This window comes from Lolium perenne, chromosome 5 (assembly GCF_019359855.2).
Source record: "Lolium perenne isolate Kyuss_39 chromosome 5, Kyuss_2.0, whole genome shotgun sequence".
Classification (NCBI taxonomy): Eukaryota; Viridiplantae; Streptophyta; class Magnoliopsida; order Poales; family Poaceae; genus Lolium; species Lolium perenne.
The window spans coordinates 28,014,884-28,033,283 of record NC_067248.2 but is presented as its reverse complement, the minus strand read 5'-3'; the positions used below and the strand labels follow the sequence as shown (position 1 = coordinate 28,033,283).

The 18,400-nt window shown below is 47.6% G+C and overlaps 1 protein-coding gene across 1 annotated transcript; it reads left to right on the top strand.

The window, feature by feature from the left end:
* Positions 1-1,244: 1,244 nt before the first annotated feature.
* Positions 1,245-2,858, top strand: LOC127298688 (uncharacterized). The gene has a single exon (XM_051328529.2). The coding sequence runs from the start codon at positions 1,469-1,471 to the stop codon at positions 2,546-2,548; it is 1,080 nt and encodes a 359-aa protein (XP_051184489.1). The 5' UTR covers positions 1,245-1,468; the 3' UTR covers positions 2,549-2,858.
* Positions 2,859-18,400: the final 15,542 nt, after the last annotated feature.

The window sequence follows — 18,400 nt, the reverse complement described above, 5'->3', positions numbered from 1 at the left end:
CTAAAATTGTTATAGCAAGTTAGGAAGATATGGATTTTCCAAATTTTACGTTGATCTCAAATCGTTCAGCTAGGGGTCTTGTGTAAAAAATACTATTGCGCTAATTTCCGTGCCAAAAAACAATAGGCACTATAGAATGGAACAGAGGGAGTATGATACTATGCATTGTGGGGTGGTATCATAAACTAGTACCATATGCATGATACTAGTGTATGATATTTTCCATTGTTTACTAGTCTAACTAGCTATGTTACCATAACATCACACATTTCAAAGCAATATGAGTCTACAATATAATAAATGATACAATGTATGAAACCACATCTAAGTTACTACCCACTATGGAGGTAATAAGTTACAATAGGAACATATATTTCCCACGGTGAGTAGCCTAACAGGAGCTGTAGATGTCAATAGTTTTGTAGGGGGAGTGGTGTTTTGGAACATGGGAGCATATGCTCCCTATATTTTGAAATGCATCTTACACATATTTTAAATTTCAAAAAAATTGAAACAAAAAATTCGCACGTACATCTTCACGTGCTACGCGCTCACAAAGTCGTTTCATAAAAAATGAACTTATCATGTGACGTGTGTAAAAAAGATAAAATTCAGTGCCGAAAACAATGCTTTTCAAAGGATAAGTTTTCTCTTTTTTACATAGGCCACAAAAAATATTATTTTTTCGTGAAACTTGACGCATACATATATATTATGGAGATGTACATGTAGAATTTTTTATCAAAATTTTTCCACATTTCAAAATATGTTTTGTTGGTAGAGGGAGCATACGCACCCGGGAGCCGAATTGAATTTCCGAATAGTTTTGTAGTATAAAGTTGTACTTACTACATTATCTTGACAGGATTTTTCATTAGCAGGGGGAGTAGACCAATGATGATGATAAAGATAAACAGTGGCACGCCTAAGAGCAATTCCAATAGTATAGCCAACTGCTGGCTATAACAAGATGCTATATCATTTGTAGTCATCATATAGCTAATATGTATAATAGTTGGCTATAAGAATGTAGTACTATACTAATATATGGCCCACCTTTCACTCTCACAAAGTCGCTTGGGAAGACGCGCAGAAAGAAATTAGCTATCGTGACAAGAAATTTCACCTCCCTTCTCTCCTCTTATCTCTCCTCCAACTCATCTAAAATATATTATTTAATATCTTATAGTCGCTACTGGATTCTATTGTACATGCTCTAATTCTACAGTCCACCCGCACATAGTCACATCCAACTCGACGCCACCCCAACGAAACAACTCGAATCAAGGAGACGACTCTGCTCCGGACGGACACCTTTCCCAACACACGCATCACACACGCCGTCGTCCTCTCTTTTGTTTCCTTGCGCATCTTCCGCCACACGCAGCCCAACGAAGCAGAGGCACCGCGCAGCACAGCACCACTCCCGACGCCACCACCGAGCGAGGCACCGCGTCCCCCGCCGCAGATGGCTTCCGCAGCGGCCTCGCGCCCGCCCGCCCCGCCGCCGCCGCCTCCCCCGCCCCCGCCGTCGGCCGCCGCCATGCAGTGGCTCGCCCCGCGCGTCTCCTTCAGCCTCGACGACGCCGGCGGGTCGATGGCCGCGGGAGCGGGAGGAGCGGGCAAGGCCAGCGCCGACTTCGAGTTCTTCCTCGCCGGATGCTCCGCGGTCTCCACCATGCTCCCCGCCGACCAGCTCTTCTCCGGGGGCAAGCTCGTGCCGCTCCGCATCCCCGCGGCCTCTTCTACCAGCTCGACCGCTGACGGCATCTCCACGCGGCCTCCGCTCGCGCCGGCGGCGGCGCAGCCGGAGACGCCGAGGCCGGAGGAGCCGACCAAGGATGCGGCGGAGTCGACGGCTGAGGTGGAGCCTAAGGTCGTCCCTGCGAGGCGGTGGCGGGATCTGCTGCGGATGCGGAAGCAACAGGCCTCGTCCTCCTCCTCTTCATCCTCTACAACGGACACCAAGCCGCTGCGCCGGCTCCTGCGCCGCGGCCCGAAGCCGCCGGAGCAGGAGCCGTCGCTCAACCACCCGCTCCTCCGCGATCCCGACGAACCCGAGAAACCCGAGAAGGCCCCCGCTGCAGCACCCACCTCCACACCACCTCCCTCACAGCAGCAGCACCAGCTGCCGCCCAAGATCCGTCTGACGCCGGCGCAGGCGACCGCGCCCCCGCCCCCGCCACCTCCCCCGCCGCCGACAGCCGTGGCCGCCGACAGCCCGCGCCTGAACGCGGCCGGCAAGGTGGTGTTCAACGGCCTCGGCCGCAGCTCCAGCAGCCCCAGCAGCCTGGCGGGCGGGCGGCGCCACCGGGCCGGCAGCGGGTCCGGGGGCGGCGGGATGGAGCGGTCCTACTCGGCGCACGTGCGCGTCACGCCCGTGCTGAACGTGCCCGTCTGCCGCAAGTCCGTGTCCGTCTTCGGGATCGACCGCCTCTTCTCGCCGTCCTCCGCGTCCACCGCCGCCGCGGCGCACGCGGCTGCTAAGAAGGGGAAGGTGGCCAAGAAGGAGGCGGTAACGGCAGCGCCACCGCCATCGTCCAAGTAACTTATCCTTTCGTCGATGGCCATACGTAGGCAATGCCATTGGTGAACTCTCGGTCTCTTCCTCTCTGATCTTGATCTTGGTTTTGGTTTTGGTTTTTGGTGAGCGGCGCTGCTTAATTAGGTTTATTGGAGAATTAAGCTAGCTCTTGAGGACGTACTACTACTAAATTAGCGGTGAGAATTGTTCAACTGGCATGTAAATACAGGGGAGTGAGTTCTTGTTCTTGATCTTGGTTCTTTTCATGGGATTTTTTGTGTGTGCTAGTGAGGAATTACTGATGATGATTATAATAAGTATGTGATGAACTAAATCATGATGATGAGGATTTAGATGCTCATCGGAATTGGGAGCCTATCATCGCCTTTTGTTGTTTGTTTGTGCCGCTCAAAAGGTCCATGAAAAGCGAAAAGCTAGACGGATTTGGCCCCCGAAAAGTTGAGTTGAGCAAGCTACAAGTACGAGTCGTGCGTTACGTCTATCTGGATAGACAAACAAAACTAGACGAGCGTACGTACGGGCAGACCGGCGGAACGGTCGTCGACGGCGACGGGCGGAGGAGACCGGTCGTCGTGCGCGGTGGCCCCCGCCCGCCGGCGATCGAATGCATGCATGCGCGATCTGCTCTACGCTGCACTTGCCTCGCGGGTAGTGGTGGTGGTCCAGATTAATCACTCGATGGATCGATCTTCAAGAGACATGACCACCACCCTCGCCTCGCTGGTAGCTGCATGTGCATGGGCCTGTCCTCCGATCGTCTCCTTGCAATCAATCTGACTGATTCGTTCATCCGTTAATAAAGCTTCTCGTTGGCGCCATTACTAGTAGCCACGAGTAGCTGCGTCGTCGTGCTTCTCCCTACTCCTTGGGGCATCTCCAGCAAGATATATTTCAGACATCAAATGTGTCGAGTTTGATTTTGGGTTGCCAGGATCATTAGCTTGGGCTGGGGCTGCCCAAACGGCTCGACGCATTTGGTTCAGATGGTGTATGTTTTTTCCCCTTAGCATCGCGTTGGAGGGTGATGGCTCGCTTCTTCTCGAGCTAAACCCTTTATCGAACAGGACAACCGGCGACGACAATCGCGACCCGCTGTGGCGTGATTGCGACGCCTAGACCTGCAGGGTGTACATGCCAGCAAATGGGATGGCCATCGTTGTTGAGGTGGCCGTGCGACATGGGAACTTACACAGCTCACCGACGACGTCCAGGTAAGGCCACCGAGCGCCTCCCATTTTAAGATGAGGATAGCGCAACGGTAGGGGAGAGCCCAAGTTAGACGTTGCCTTTGGCCTGGATCTCTATTCCATCACCAATTGAGTGGCCGCCCTTGATGGGGCATCAGACATCAAACTAGGTTTTCCTCGCCCTCACGACGGCGCCTCGGCCAACACGTTTCTTAGTCTGCACCGCTTTCGCCTCCGCCATCATACTTTTTTGGTGTCCTGGCCTTTTTTTTACGGCCGACGACGCGATAGGCGGCTGGGTTCGGTGTCGACAAATTTCGACCTTTGGGTGACGGGAGAGAAAGTGACTTCTGTACCTCTGGCTGGCGAGTCATGTATATAGAGGAGGGGATGCGCGCGAGGACATGCGTGGACGCGCTTGCTATCCGCATGAACACATTTGGAGACCAAATTTAGCCACAATTCCACAAATGCGTTGAGACGAAAATACTATTCATTTTGCATCGAGACGCTAGGCTAAGATTTTAGTCATTTCAATCCAGAAGAACCGAAACAAACACCCAAAATATATTTATGTCGGGCCGGTAGAGATGGCCAGCTAATGCAGTGCCGACAGAAACTAAGACGAAATAAAATACAGCAAGAATTATGTAGGAGTACAGGGTTTTGTTTATTGACTGCAGTCGTGTAGGGGTGGCGAGTACAACGTGAGAGTTGAGACAGTACATCGTGAGGCACGGCCTGGTGAAGTTCCAGCACCACATGGCCGGCCGGTGCTGTCTGACTGACATGCACGCATGTCAGCATGTGCTGTTGTGGAGTCGTCCGGCCATCTGCCTGGCTGCTGGTAGTTGCTGCCAAAGAAAAATGATCTGGCTGCTGGCAACATCAGTCGACGGCGGATCTTTCTTCTTCATCCTTCTCTTTCTTTTCTCGTGCTCCTTGGCCATACATACACGAGTTCTTTCTAATCTTGTGTGAGCTCGACGAGCTTGCCAGTGGAATGGCCAATGACGCTCTGGACGTCCTCCGACACTAGCCGCCAGTTTTCCTCGACGTGTAACGACGAATAGGCGGTCATGGCTCTGTAGTCTGTCCATTGCTTTTTATGAGTAGTACAAGTTGTACCGAAAATTTTATGGTGGTGTGCCTAGAAACGTGGAACTTTTACGGCATCAACTTGGGCGGCGGTGCAATGTCGTCTCCCACTTCGGCCCGTCCGGCATCTGCCATCGGTACCGACGCAACTATCAGTTGATCGAAATATTCAACCAGATGTACGTGCCTGATGAGGCTGACAGGAACAGCGCTGGCTGTGACCAGACTGCGCGGCTCAGCGCATCGCACGTACACGGTTGGATCGACACGACGTACAGTCTGACGACAACTGTGTGTGCAAAGGAATCGCTACCAAAGGGTCTGCATCGAAGAGACCATGTTGTCAAGTAAACTGTACAAGAGTGTACCTCGGGTCTTTATTTTCTCCCGAGCTTTCTGACCGAGCACGGCATAGCTATAGCATTTGTTTTTTCCTTGGTACTGTAGCCCATTTTATCAGCTGGTGCAAAATGACCATGTTGTGATTTTCACCACTTCACTTTGTTTTGCCTTTCCTTTACCGCGGACACCAACTTTTTGTTAGATTTCTTCTCATCTTTAGGATTTTTTTCTAAAAAAACAAGGTAAGACTTGCCATTTTCATTCATGAAGAAGAAGGCCGATTTATTAGCCGAAAAACCAGAAAAAAAACCGATACAGTGCACCAATATGATCATGGAACACAGCCACATTGGACACAACCCCAGACAGAGCTGGCCAAATGCCAACAATCGGCCACATACACCAACAAGAGACATCCCCGACTTGGCCGTCGAGCATCACAAGAGAAATATGTTGGGCTTCCGACGATCAAATCGTCTGCCACACCACCGGTTCCCGGTCATCGTTGCTGCAGGGGCACACTCCACCGCAGCTCCGACTCCACAACGACACACCGAAGCACGAGAAGACCCATCGGACACGCCGGTAATAGACTATCGAAGCCCAAGCCGCGACCCAAGCTCTGCTTGACGCATCATCGTTGCCAAACTTCCTGTAGCGCCCCAAGTGAGCCGTCTCAGCAACCATCCATCCTCTAGTCCCCAAGACGAAGCCAACTCCAGAACGATGCTCTCAACAAGGAGAAAGACGAAAAGCGCCTGCATCTTCCGAACCCAAGGATCCGAGGTTTCCCCGGAGGCAAAACTCCGAGGTGATGAGAGGAGCCCTGAACAACGCTTCCAAGAAATTTAACGGCACCCACGGGTGTTGCCATCGCCAGTCAGGGCAAGGATTTCTCCTAGGAGCCTCCACCTTGAACCACCCGAGCAGACAGGCGACGAACTGCAACCAAACTTCCGCAGCCAAGACCGGCACAACTCCACCTCCCAGTCGCTGCCAAGCCTCAACAAATCCAAGATGGAATGAAACTGAGCCAGCAACACAACCACCCAAGCTACCACCGGCCACCATTCACGGCAACACGCTGAAGCACGTCACCACGCCCACCACCCGAGCCCTCGCCGCCGAAGTGTCATCGACTCGCCCAGGGCCGCCGTCCTGGCCTCCTCGCGCTAGTCAGCCCGCTGCCGCCTCACCCCACAGATGCCACCACCAGCGTTGCGTGGAGAGAACCACCCACCACCTTCGGTGGCGGATGGACTACGGTTTCCACCGCCGCCGCGTGAGGAGCGACACGAGGGAGTCGGGACCTTCAGGATTATCACGCTGCAAGATAAAGTTTATTAGTCAAAACTGAATCTCAAGATACACGAATACACGATTGTCTTTCATAAAATTCAACGCAAAAATACTAGACACGGCAATCGATCGATCAAAAGTCTGAATAAGCATGATGGGAGTCCGATAAATGTCAATAACGGGAACCATGGAGGCGTCGATGGCTCCATGGCTTCGCATCTGGCAACAGTAACTGCTTACTGTTCCGCTGACAGGCGACGTGTCTGCCCAACACGGCGCTACCCCCGGCCAGGGCCACCTACACTGTTATTGCGTACCCAGCTAGGCTGCTTTGGCATGAACAGCGACGCCCGCCCCTGGCTAGCATGGCATCCATCGCATGCACAGCGAACGGGAGAAGAGCCTAGTCAGTGGTCATCCTGCTTCGTTGGCCATGCATGTTGCAGGAGCTCAATCATTACAGAGACGATTAAGAGCAAGATTAATAAGAGAGCCCGCTGCTGGCTATAGTAGCCATGCCATTTTTTCACATAAAGTCATCATATAGCCTATTCATACAATAGGCTAACTATTAGCTAATTCTTAGGTAGGTTTTAATTAGGAGTTGTTTATTAAAAGCAAGCATACTATTGGGGCTAGGTTGCATGCAGTCACTTTTTCTTTGGTTTTCTGTGCTATCGCCCGGCGATACTGCAAGCGCCGGCTCGGCTCTCTTTCCTCCCTCCTCTCTCTTCCATGCAATATTTTAATACCTTTTAAGTTGTTATAGTCAGCTGACTCAGCATTGTTGTACTTGCTCTAATGAGTTTCACGACGAAAAATCATTGGAGAGATGAAGATCAATGCACCGTTGATCTTTGTTGCGAGGGGTGCACTCTTGTGGATCGGATGTAGTACTAGTAGTAAGATGATTATTAGAGTTAATCAGCCGTTTCTTTTCAGATGTCCTAGGTGTAGGAATTCTTTGTTCACGACTTTCAGGATCATGAGTATAGGAAGAGACACGCGACTGCTGGGGTTCTTTTTTTTTTTCTTCCATTTTCCTGTGCATTTTAATAATTTAATTGGTTTCATTCTTTTTAGATGGGTTCACTTAAATTCTAAGTGTAAGATATAATCTCTCCATATTCCTTTCTAATCGACTCTAAATAGTATTACAAATTAGATTAAATTAGAATCAATTAAGAAAGGAAGTAATGTTGACATGGGTCACTACCATACCATGCATGAGCAGCAAGCTCATATGAGGTAATGGCAATCCTAGTGAACACCATAAAATCGCGTGCCGTAAAAATAGTTTAGTATACACTGTATAGTGTTTTCTGTATAAAGTGGTGATCTTCGAGAACAAACACCAAAAAGAATAGGGATTTCTACCCTGGGCCCACTGGTCAGCATTTTTTTCTATTATGTGTTTGTTTTCTCATTTTCCCTATTTCCCTCTCGTCCCGCTTCTTCTTTCTCTGGAGCTGTGCCCCAGAAATCAAGGGGCCCCGACACTAGTGAAAAAAGAGCTAACTGTGGCGCACCAAATCTGGATTCTGTGGCGCATATGGCCGTCGCCACAGATGCCACGCGACTAGTATTTAAATTCTGTGGCGCAGCCCTGGGTGCGCCACAGAAGTTTGGAATTCTGTGGCGCATGTGCACCAGTGCGCCACAGAATCTTAGATAATTCTGTGGCGCACCAGCGCACATGCGCCACAGAATCTGGCGCAAGTTTTTATGGCGCACAGGAGTATACGTGCGCCACAAAATGCTTATAATTTTTTATGGCGCACTGCGAGCGCATGCGCCACAGAATGTTAATTTTTGGATTTTCGAATTTTTTCCATTTCTGCAGTATATACTGGTATTTGACAGGAAATATACAGGTATATACAGGAAATACATAGCACATTCCAGAAATAACAGAAATAGTCAGAAATGACACACAAATGACATGATACACACAAATCTTCATCATCACATCATTTAGATCCAAATTATTACACAAGTAGAAATGTGTTCATCGTCGCATACACATACATGTGTTCATCGTCGCATACACATGCATCGTCACCGGCCACCTAGACTAAAGTAAAGTAGAGTACAACCGCGGTGGCGGTGAGTAAGAGGGGGACCAAGAACTTCAGCCGGTTCTTCTTCTTCCCCACGTGTGCCCTCCACTGTGCTACCGCCTCCTCTCTAGTCGCGTATCCCTTGTAGTTGTTCCCGCTGAACTTGTGCACCTGTTCGAGACAGTCCTGCCACTCCTCGTAGACACCTGGAACCCGACCCTTGTACACAACGTACGTCGGCATCTCTATTGACAAGGCATATTAGTATATCATATTAGTACATCATGCATATATATATATATGTTGATAAATATTAGAGCAAAATATATAGTAAAGTTGAGCACGGCAACAATAAGTTTGCGACGCGCACACACAAGACGACGTCCACCGATACACATAAACCGATGAATATAGTACTTAGAGTTTAATTACGACCCACACAAAAGACGACGTCCATCGATATATATACAAACTAACCGATGAAGATAGCTAGTACTTAGAGTTTATCACACACTAAGTCAAGGCTCGCAGGGCTCCGGGAACGGCTTGTACAGATCTTTCGTAATCCACGTCCTCGTGTCACCCTGCGCTTTGAGGCGGTGTTCGATGTCCCTCTTGCATAATGCTCTACCCTGGTTCAAGGGCCCTCCCCCTGTGATGACGTCTTGAATGATGATATGTGATAACTTGACCTAGGTATCATGGAAGTCTTCTCTGAGGTCATCATCGTTGATCCGCGCCAATTTTTCGGCCCATCCTCGGAGAGCAGATGGCAGCAACAAGTTCTGGCTATCCCGGACAAACCCTTTTAGGTGATGCATGATGTAGAAGGCCTCTAGAGTGCTGTTTTCCGGCTGCTTGACACAGGGGAACTCGAACACGTGCTTGAACTTGTGTTTACCATCATCCCCGAAACATTCCGCCTTTTCTTTGAAGGCGCCTCCCTTTTTGAAGTAGCCCTCGAGAGCATCATCTAGCACACCCCTTATTCTGGCGTAGTTCTTCTTTTCGCACTCCCCGAGTCGAAATAGGTGGCAAGAGAATACTTCGGGGCGATGGAGATGAGTACGCAGTACGTGTCTCTGCGCAACACAAATTTGGAACAAGATCGATGTTGGAAATGAGCAATGGAAAAGAATTTATTACAGGGCTAGCGGATGTGTACTTACTCGGGAAAGTAAGCCAAGAGGATGTTGGCCTTCCTCTTGTTGTCCAAGAAGCACTTCTGTAGGTACAACGAAGCCCGGACCCGCACCGCTATAAGGCCAACTGGCTTTCACGCATGTAGTAGGGATCCGCTATCGCGATGTCCGGGGTACTCTCTCTCTTGATCTTCATCGCCAGATTGAGCGCGAATAGGCGGACCAAGTTATAGTCCAGCCTTCTCGAGTGGAATAGCTTGAAGATGTCCTCGTGCGCTATAAAGAATATATCCGCGGGGGCATCAGTGACGAAGCCCACATCTCTTGGCACCCTGACCGTGAAGACCGGGTAATTTGGATCTTTGTCCTTAAGAAGGATATTCTCTAGGACCAGGATACTGTCCTGCAGACGCAGCATATCTCCGGAAGCGAGGTGGTGCAACTCCGGACCCAGTATTGGTTTGCCAGCTTCATGCATTCTGGTCAAGCCATCCTTGCTGGGAGGTACCATGGAGTCCCGATGACGGATCGTCGGAGGTGGCTGGCTCGCAGACTTCTCCTTGTTCTTACTAGGTCTTTTACGGGGCTTCTTCGGAGCAACGGCCCCTGACGCTTCAAACTGCTTGTTGACCTTCTTGAGTAGCGTATTAGGGCTGAAGATGTTTGCGGCGGTTGGCTCTTGTGTATCGGCTGCCGGAGGCGTCTCTTCAGAGAAGCCGCGGAACACCAGGCGCTGTTTGGTTGCCTTGGGCGGGCCAGCTTGTTCGTCGCGAGCGCGGAATGGTTCTTCATCCGCGCCCGCCATGTACAAATCATCTATGTCGGTGCCGGTGTTGAGGTAGGCATCGACGTCTACCGGCCCATCATCATCAATGTCATCTTCCTTGGGTGATGGGATGGGCGATAGCGGTGCAGCGGCCTTGCCTTTAGGCACCGCCGGTGGCGGTTGAGGCGTAGACGCTCCCAGCAGTTTCTTGTGGCGGCTTGTTGTGGCGGTGACGACGGGAGGAGCTGCCCACCGAGGAGGCGGCCGGACGATCGGCTGCTGGACGATCGAGGAGGCGCCGGTGGAGCGACCCCCAAGACAGATCTAGGTCTTTGGCCATACCATGGTATAGCCATGGCAGTTCTCAAGTGTCAGGTGCTCGTCTGCTCCCTCGGGTTGCATTGGGGGTCCATGTCTTCGCACCCCGGCAACACCCAACCCAAAGTGACCTTCAGGACGTTGGCGTCCATAGCCACAGTGTGCAACGTGGTGCTCTTCGGTTGTATGATCATTCCCGTGGCAACATCCTTCAACTCGCCGCCGGGCGCGCAATGAAGGAGCACGCAAGGAGTGTCCTGAGTAATGTTGGGCATCATTAATTAGATAGCCGGGTATCAAAACGCATGAAGGAGATGGCATCGAATAACTAATTAGTTAACTACCTTGGTGATGGCGTTGAGCTGTGCTAATGTGGAGACAGGGGCGGCCGGCCTATCAATCTTCTGCAGCTCGGGTGCATTATGAAGCACCACCGCCGCCGGCTGCGCCTTGGTAGCCTCGGCAGGAGCGGGGGCCACCGGTTCATCCAACTCCATCGGCTGCCCCGCGGCAATGGTGGGCGGCGGGGTAACCAGATCCGGAGATGGCGACACGTTGAAGATCGAGTTGCTGGCCCCGGCGCTAGGCACTTGTATCGGCCCCACCTGACCGGCCGCATTCCACGCAGCTATCCCCTCGAGGACCTGAGGGGGCAGGAAATCGCGGAGCTTCTTCTCGAAAAGCTTGCCCACCTCTTCTTTGTCCATCGAGTTTGCCTGTTTTCCCTCGAGCATGGAGACCTTCTGCCTCAGCTCTTCCACCTCGGCTTTATCCTCTGATGACATCGCGCTCCTCCTTCTCTTCTTGCTGCTTTCCTCTTTGTAGTACTCGCGAAACTTCATGCTTGTACCAAAGCCGCAGACACGGCCAGCCGACGTCGGCGGCTTGGATATTGGCCTCTCCTTGTAGGCATTCAACGCCCTGTTGAAAGGCGTGTCCCACGGCTCCGTCGAGCCCTAGGACGACGATTCGTCCTCGGGGCGATCGGCCGCCGCGAACTGCTCGTTCTGCAGACAAGGATAGGGTGAACACATTTAGGGCATTGCATTCACGTCATATATGTAATATGTGCAGCAATGGACCGCGCGAGTAAATTCCCTTACCAGCTTTTCCTCAAACTTCTTCACATTTTTATCCTCGGTAATGAATTCCATGGTAGTCCTGTCCAGAGTGTAGCGGGCCCGGACAAAGTACCTCACCTGCAAGTTGGTCATTTTCAACCATGGGTTCGGTTTCCCAGCACGTGCAAGTTCTTTGTCCTCCTTTTCCCAAATGGGAATCTTTCCTCTATAACCGCCGCTTCCAAGGTGATGTGCTCCTAAGTTGAGCTCATGCATTTGTCTACCCCACTCCGTCCATGCTTTCGCATCCTCGCTTTCCAGCTGCTCCTTGAATATCTGGAACTCTGCTTCATCGAGCATCGGCTTACCCTTCTTAATACTCTCAAAGCTTTCACCTTTGTCGATCTTGGCCTTCACCCGGCTTTTCCAGCTGCTCAGGGCGTTGCTCATCTTCGTGATGGCCAATCTATTCACCGGGTTGGATCTTTCCAAGGTATTGTATGGCGCCGGGAACGTGTACCGTCGGTGAAGCTTCCGAAGGTAGAGCTCGACCAAATGCTCATTGTTGTCACCTCGGAGATTCACCGTGTTGATCGACATGCTTTCCCGGACAATGCACCCGAGTTGCACGCCGTACCCAGCGGCAACATCCAAAGGCTCCTTTGGCTGCCCACTTTCGGAGACCAATGTGATCTCGCTGGTGGTGTTGGCGAGCACCGTCGGCTTCCGATCCTTCCGCGGCTTCTTCTTCTTCTTAGCAGCCGGGTTGCCGCTGCCGTCATCCTCCCCGACGCCGTCACCCCCAGTGTGGTCGCCGCCGTCGGTGGTGGGTTCATACTCCTCCTCCTCCCCGGCTTCAGTCATCTGACGGTCAGCTCCGACTTCCTCCGCCGCCAAGTCCACCTCCTCCTCCTCTTGTCGCTGGGAGGGGCCGAATTCCCAGAACGCGACGTTCACCGCTCTGGCTTCCTCTTCGAGGCTCATGGCGGCCTTACAAGTGCCGGCCACGTTGTCGTTGGCCGACATATTTGCAATTTCTATAAAGAAGAGGATGAAATCTATTAGTACAATTGTCGGCCGAAAAATTCGACATGACCTTTGCTAATTTTTGGACATAGGAGCCCCATTTCTCAACCGAAACGGAAGTGAATCAACGTTTCGGGAGAAATGGGCAGCTCATTTGAAATCCCTGCAAAAATTCACATAATAAAATGCACCAGGTCCATCACCAACAACACCACACCAGCATACACCATACCACCAGGTCCATCACCAACAACACCACACCAGGTCATCACCAACAACACCACACCAGCATATATACCACCATATACACCACACCAGCATATATACCACACCAGCATATATACCACACCAGCATATAACACCACACCAGCATATATACCACATTTGCAATGCTACTGCCAACCAAACAGACTGTAGCATATCAGTATAAATGAATACCACATTTGCAATGCTACTGCCACTGAAATTGAAATTGTATGCTTCATATTCAAAATCACAGTACATAATCAGTTTTGGGCAAATCTATTAGACATCCAAATCATAATACATCAACAAGTCAGTAACAGCTGTGTACATGATTGGACTTAACTATCATAAAATGGACACACCAAAATAAAATATTTCCCTTTCTTTTCTCTGATGAATACTGATACGTCCCAAACGTATCTATAATTTCTTATGTTCCATGCTACTTTTATAACAATACTTGCATGTTTTATACACACTTTACATCATTATTATACATTTTCCAGCACTAACCTATTAACAAGATGCCGAAGCGCCAGTTGCTGTTTTCTGCTGTTTTTGGTTTCAGAAATCCTACGAAGGAAATGTTCTCGGAATTGGACGAAATCAACGCCCAGGGTCTTATTTTTCCGCGGAGCTTCCAGAAGACCGGAGGGGTTACGAAGAGGGGCCACGAGGGCCCGGCACCATAGGCCGGCGCGGCCAGAGGGGGGCCCGCGCCGCTCTATGGTGTGGGCCCCTCGCGCCGCCTCTTGACCTACCCTTCCGCCTACTTAAAGCCTTCGTCGCGAAAACCCCTGTACCGAGAGCCACGATACGGAAAACCTTCCAGAGACGCCGCCGCCGCCAATCCCATCTCGGGGGATTCAGGAGATCGCCTCCGGCACCCTGCCGGAGAGGGGAATCATCACCGGAGGGCTCTACATCATCATGCCCGCCTCCGGATTGATGCGTGAGTAGTTCATCCTTGGACTATGGGTCCATAGCAGTAGCTAGATGGTTGTCTTCTCCGCTTGTGCTATCATTGTTTAGATCTTGTGAGCTGCCTAACATGATCAAGATCATCTATTTGTAATGCTACATGTTGTGTTTGGTGGGATCCGATGAATCTAGAATATTATGTCAAGTTGATTATCAATCTATTATATATGTGTTGTTTATGTTCTTGCATGCTCTCCGTTGCTAGTAGAGGCTCTGGCCAAGTTGATACTTGTAACTCCAAGAGGGGGTATTTATGCTCGATAGTGGGTTCATGCCTCCATTTAATCTGGGACAGTGACAGAAAGTTCTAAGGTTGTGGATGTGTTGTTGCTACTAGGGATAAAACATCGATGCTTTGTCTAAGGATATTTGTGTTGATTACATTACGCACCATACTTAATGCAATTATCTGTTGTTTACAACTTAATAATGGAGGGGGTGCGGATGCTAACCCGAAGGTGGATTATTTAGGCATAGATGCATGCTGGATAGCGGTCTATGTACTTTGTCGTAATGCCCTGATTAAATCTCATAGTAATCATCGTTGATATGTATTGAATCTTTATTTGTCAATTGCCCACCTGTAATTTGTTCACCCAGCATGTTAGTTATCTTATTGGAGAGACACCACTAGTGAACTGTGGACCCCGGTCCATTCTTTTACATCTGAATACAATCTACTGCAATCATTGTTCTTTACTGTTCTTTGCAAACAAACATCATCTTCCACTCGATACGTTTAATCCTTTGTTTTCAGCAAGCCAGTGAGATTGACAACCTCACTGTTACGTTGGGGCAAAGTATCTTGATTGTGTTGTGCAGGTTCCACGTTGGCGCCGGTTTCACTGGTGTTGCGCCGCACTACACTCCTCCACCAACAACCTTCACGTGCTTCTTGGCTCCTACTGGTTCGATAACCTTGGTTTCTTACTGAGGGAAAACTTGCTGCTGTACGCATCACACCTTCCTCTTGGGGTTCCCAACGGACGTGTGCTTCACGCGTTATCAAGCTCTTTTTTCTGGCGCCGTTGCCGGGGAGATCAAGACACGCTGCAAGGGGAGTCTCCACATCCAATCTCTTTACTTTGTTTTTGTCTTGCTTTACTTTATTTTATTTACTGTCTTGTTTGCTTCATACTAAAAACACAAAAAAATTAGTTGCTTTACTTTCTGTCTTATTTACTTGCTCTATATCAAAAACACAAAAAAAATTAGTTACTTGTCTTTACTTTACTTTATTCTGTTTGCTTAGTTTACTTTTACTACTCCTACAATGAATACTCCTGAAAATACTAAGTTGTGTGATTTCACTAGCACAAATAATAATGATTTTATAAGTACTCCTATTGCTCCACCTGCTACTACAGCAGAATTCTATGAAATTAAACCTGCTTTACTGAATCTTGTTATGAGAGAGCAATTTTCTGGTGTTAGTACTGATGATGCTGCTGCCCATCTTAATAATTTTGTTGAACTTTGTGAAATGCAAAAGTATAAGGATATAGATGGAGATATTATAAAACTGAAATTGTTTCCTTTCTCATTAAGAGGAAGAGCTAAAGATTGGTTGCTTTCTTTGCCTAAGAATAGTATTGATTCATGGACTAAATGTAAAGATGCTTTTATTAGTAAATATTATCCTCCTGCTAAGATTATATCTTTGAGAAGTAGCATTATGAATTTTAAACAATTTGATAATGAACATGTTGCTCAAGCATGGGAGAGAATGAAATCTTTGGTAAAGAATTGCCCTACCCATGGACTGACTACTTGAATGATCATCCAAACCTTTTATGCAGGATTGAATTTTTCCTCGAGGAACCTATTGGATTCAGCTGCTGGAGGTACTTTTATGTCCATCACCTTGGGCGCCGCAACAAAGCTTCTTGATGATATGATGATCAATTACTGTGAATGGCACACTGAAAGAACTCCTCAAGGTAAGAAGGTAAATTCTGTTGAAGAAACCTCTTCTTTGGGTGATAAGATTGATGCTATTATGTCTATGCTTGCAAATGGTAGATCTCATATTGATCCTAATAATGTTCCTTTAGCTTCATTGGTTGCTCAAGAAGAAAATGTTGATGTGAATTTCATTAAGAATATTAATTTCAACAAAAATGCTTATAGGAATAATTATGGTAACAACAACTATAGGCCATATCCTTCTAATAATGGTAGTGGTTATAGTAATTCTTATGGTAATTCTTACAACAATAATAAGAGTGTACCCTCTGGTCTTGAAGTCATGCTTAAAGAATTTATTAGTACACAAACTGCTTTTAATAAAACTGTTGAAGAAAAGCTTGGTAAAATTGACGTTCTTGCTTCTAAGGTTGATAGTCTTGCTCTTGATGTTGATCTTTTAAAACTGAAAGTTATGCCTAAGGAAGTTAAAGATGCTAGGTTTGCTAAAACAAATGCCATCCAAGTTCAAATTAATGATAATATTAGAATGTTGGCTGAATTGCATGTTAGGTGGGATAGAGAAGAAAAAGAAAAACTTGCTAAAGAGAATAATGTAGCTAAAGTTTGGACTATTACCACCACTAGTAATGTTGATTCTACACATGTTGCTACACCTCCTACTATCAATGGTAAAATAATTGGTGTTGGCAATGTTTCTACTCCTAGTGCAAAGCGTGCAAAAATGCCTGAAACTGCTGAAACTGCTTGTGATAAAACTGCTGAAATTTTTCAAAATATTGGGGACAATGATTCCATTGCTGTAGATCATAATGGTTTAGATTTTGATGATTGTCATATTACTGAAGTTATAAAGTTCTTAAAAAACTTGCTAGAAGTCCTAATGCTAGTGCTATAAATTTAGCCTTTACAAAACATATTACAAATGCTCTCATTAAAGCTAGGGAAGAGAAATTAAAACTTGAAGCTTCTATTCCTAGGAAGTTGGAAGATGGTTGGGAGCCCATCATTAAGATGAAATTCAATGATTTTGAATGTAATGCTTTATGTGATCTTGGTGCAAGTATTTCTGTTATGCCTAAGAAAATTTATGATATGCTTGACTTGCCACCATTGAAAAATTGTTATTTGGATGTTAATCTTGCCGATAATTCTAAAAAGAAACCTTTGGGGAGGATTGATAATGTTCGCATTGCGGTTCACAATAACCTTGTCCCCGTTGATTTTGTTGTCTTGGATATTGAATGCAATGCATCTTGTCCTATTGTCTTGGGAAGACCCTTTCTTCGAACTGTTGGTGCTGTTATTGATATGAAAGAAGGAAATATTAAGTATCAATTTCCTCTCAAGAAAGGTATGGAACACTTCCCTATAAATAGAATGAAGTTGCCTTTTGATTCTATTATTAGAACAAATTATGATGTTGATGCTTCTTCTCTTGATGTTACTTGATTTGCACTTTCTACGCCTAGCTGAAAGACGTTAAAGAAAATCACTTCTTGGGAGATAACCCATGTTTTTATTTTGTTACTGTATTGTTGAGTCTTGGAAGTTGTTACTACTGTAGCAACCTCTCCTTATCACGTTTTTGTGCCAAGTAAAGTCTCTATGGTAAAGTTGATGCTAGATTTGGATTGCTGCGCAGAAACAGAATTGTTGTCTGTCACGAATTTGCGTAGAACTCTCTGTAAAAAAATCAAAAAATCTGCCAATTTACGTGCGTGATCCTCAGATATGTACGCAACTTTCATTAGTTTTGAGTTTTTCCGTTTGAGCAAGTTAAGTGCCTCTGTAAAATTCGTCTTTACGGACTGTTCTGTTTTGACAGATTCTGCCTTTTATTTCGCATTGCCGCTTTTGCTATGTTGAATGGATTTCTTTGTTCCATTAACTTTCAGTAGCTTTGTGCAATGTCCAGGGGTGTTAAGAATGATTATGTCACCTCTGAATATATGAATTTTTGATTATGCACTAACCCTCTAATGAGTTTGCTTGAAGTTTGGTGTGGAGGAAGTTTTCAAGGGTCAAGAGAAGAGGATGATACAATATGATCAAGAAGAGTGAAAGGTCTAAGCTTGGGCATGCCCCGGTGGTTCATCCCTGCATATTTTAAGAAGACTCAAGCATCTAAGCTTGGGGATGCCCAAGGCATCCCCTTCTTCATCGACAACTTATCAGGTCACTTCTAGTGAAACTATATTTTTATTCCATCACATCTTATGTTCTTTACTTGGAGCGTCTGTTTGCTTTTATTTTTGTTTTGGTTTGAATAAAGTTGGATCCCACCATCCTTATATTGGAGATATTACGCTCCGCTTTTTCATATGGAACACCTGTGTTCTTAGTTATGCTTTAATGTTCATGGCGAAGGCTGAAAATTGCTTCGTTGATTGCTATTTGGTT

Excerpts from the sequence above, each read along its gene's own strand:
- LOC127298688 (XM_051328529.2), top strand. The coding sequence starts at position 1,469 with ATGGCTTCCGCAGCGGCCTCGCGCCCGCCCGCCCCGCCGCCGCCGCCT.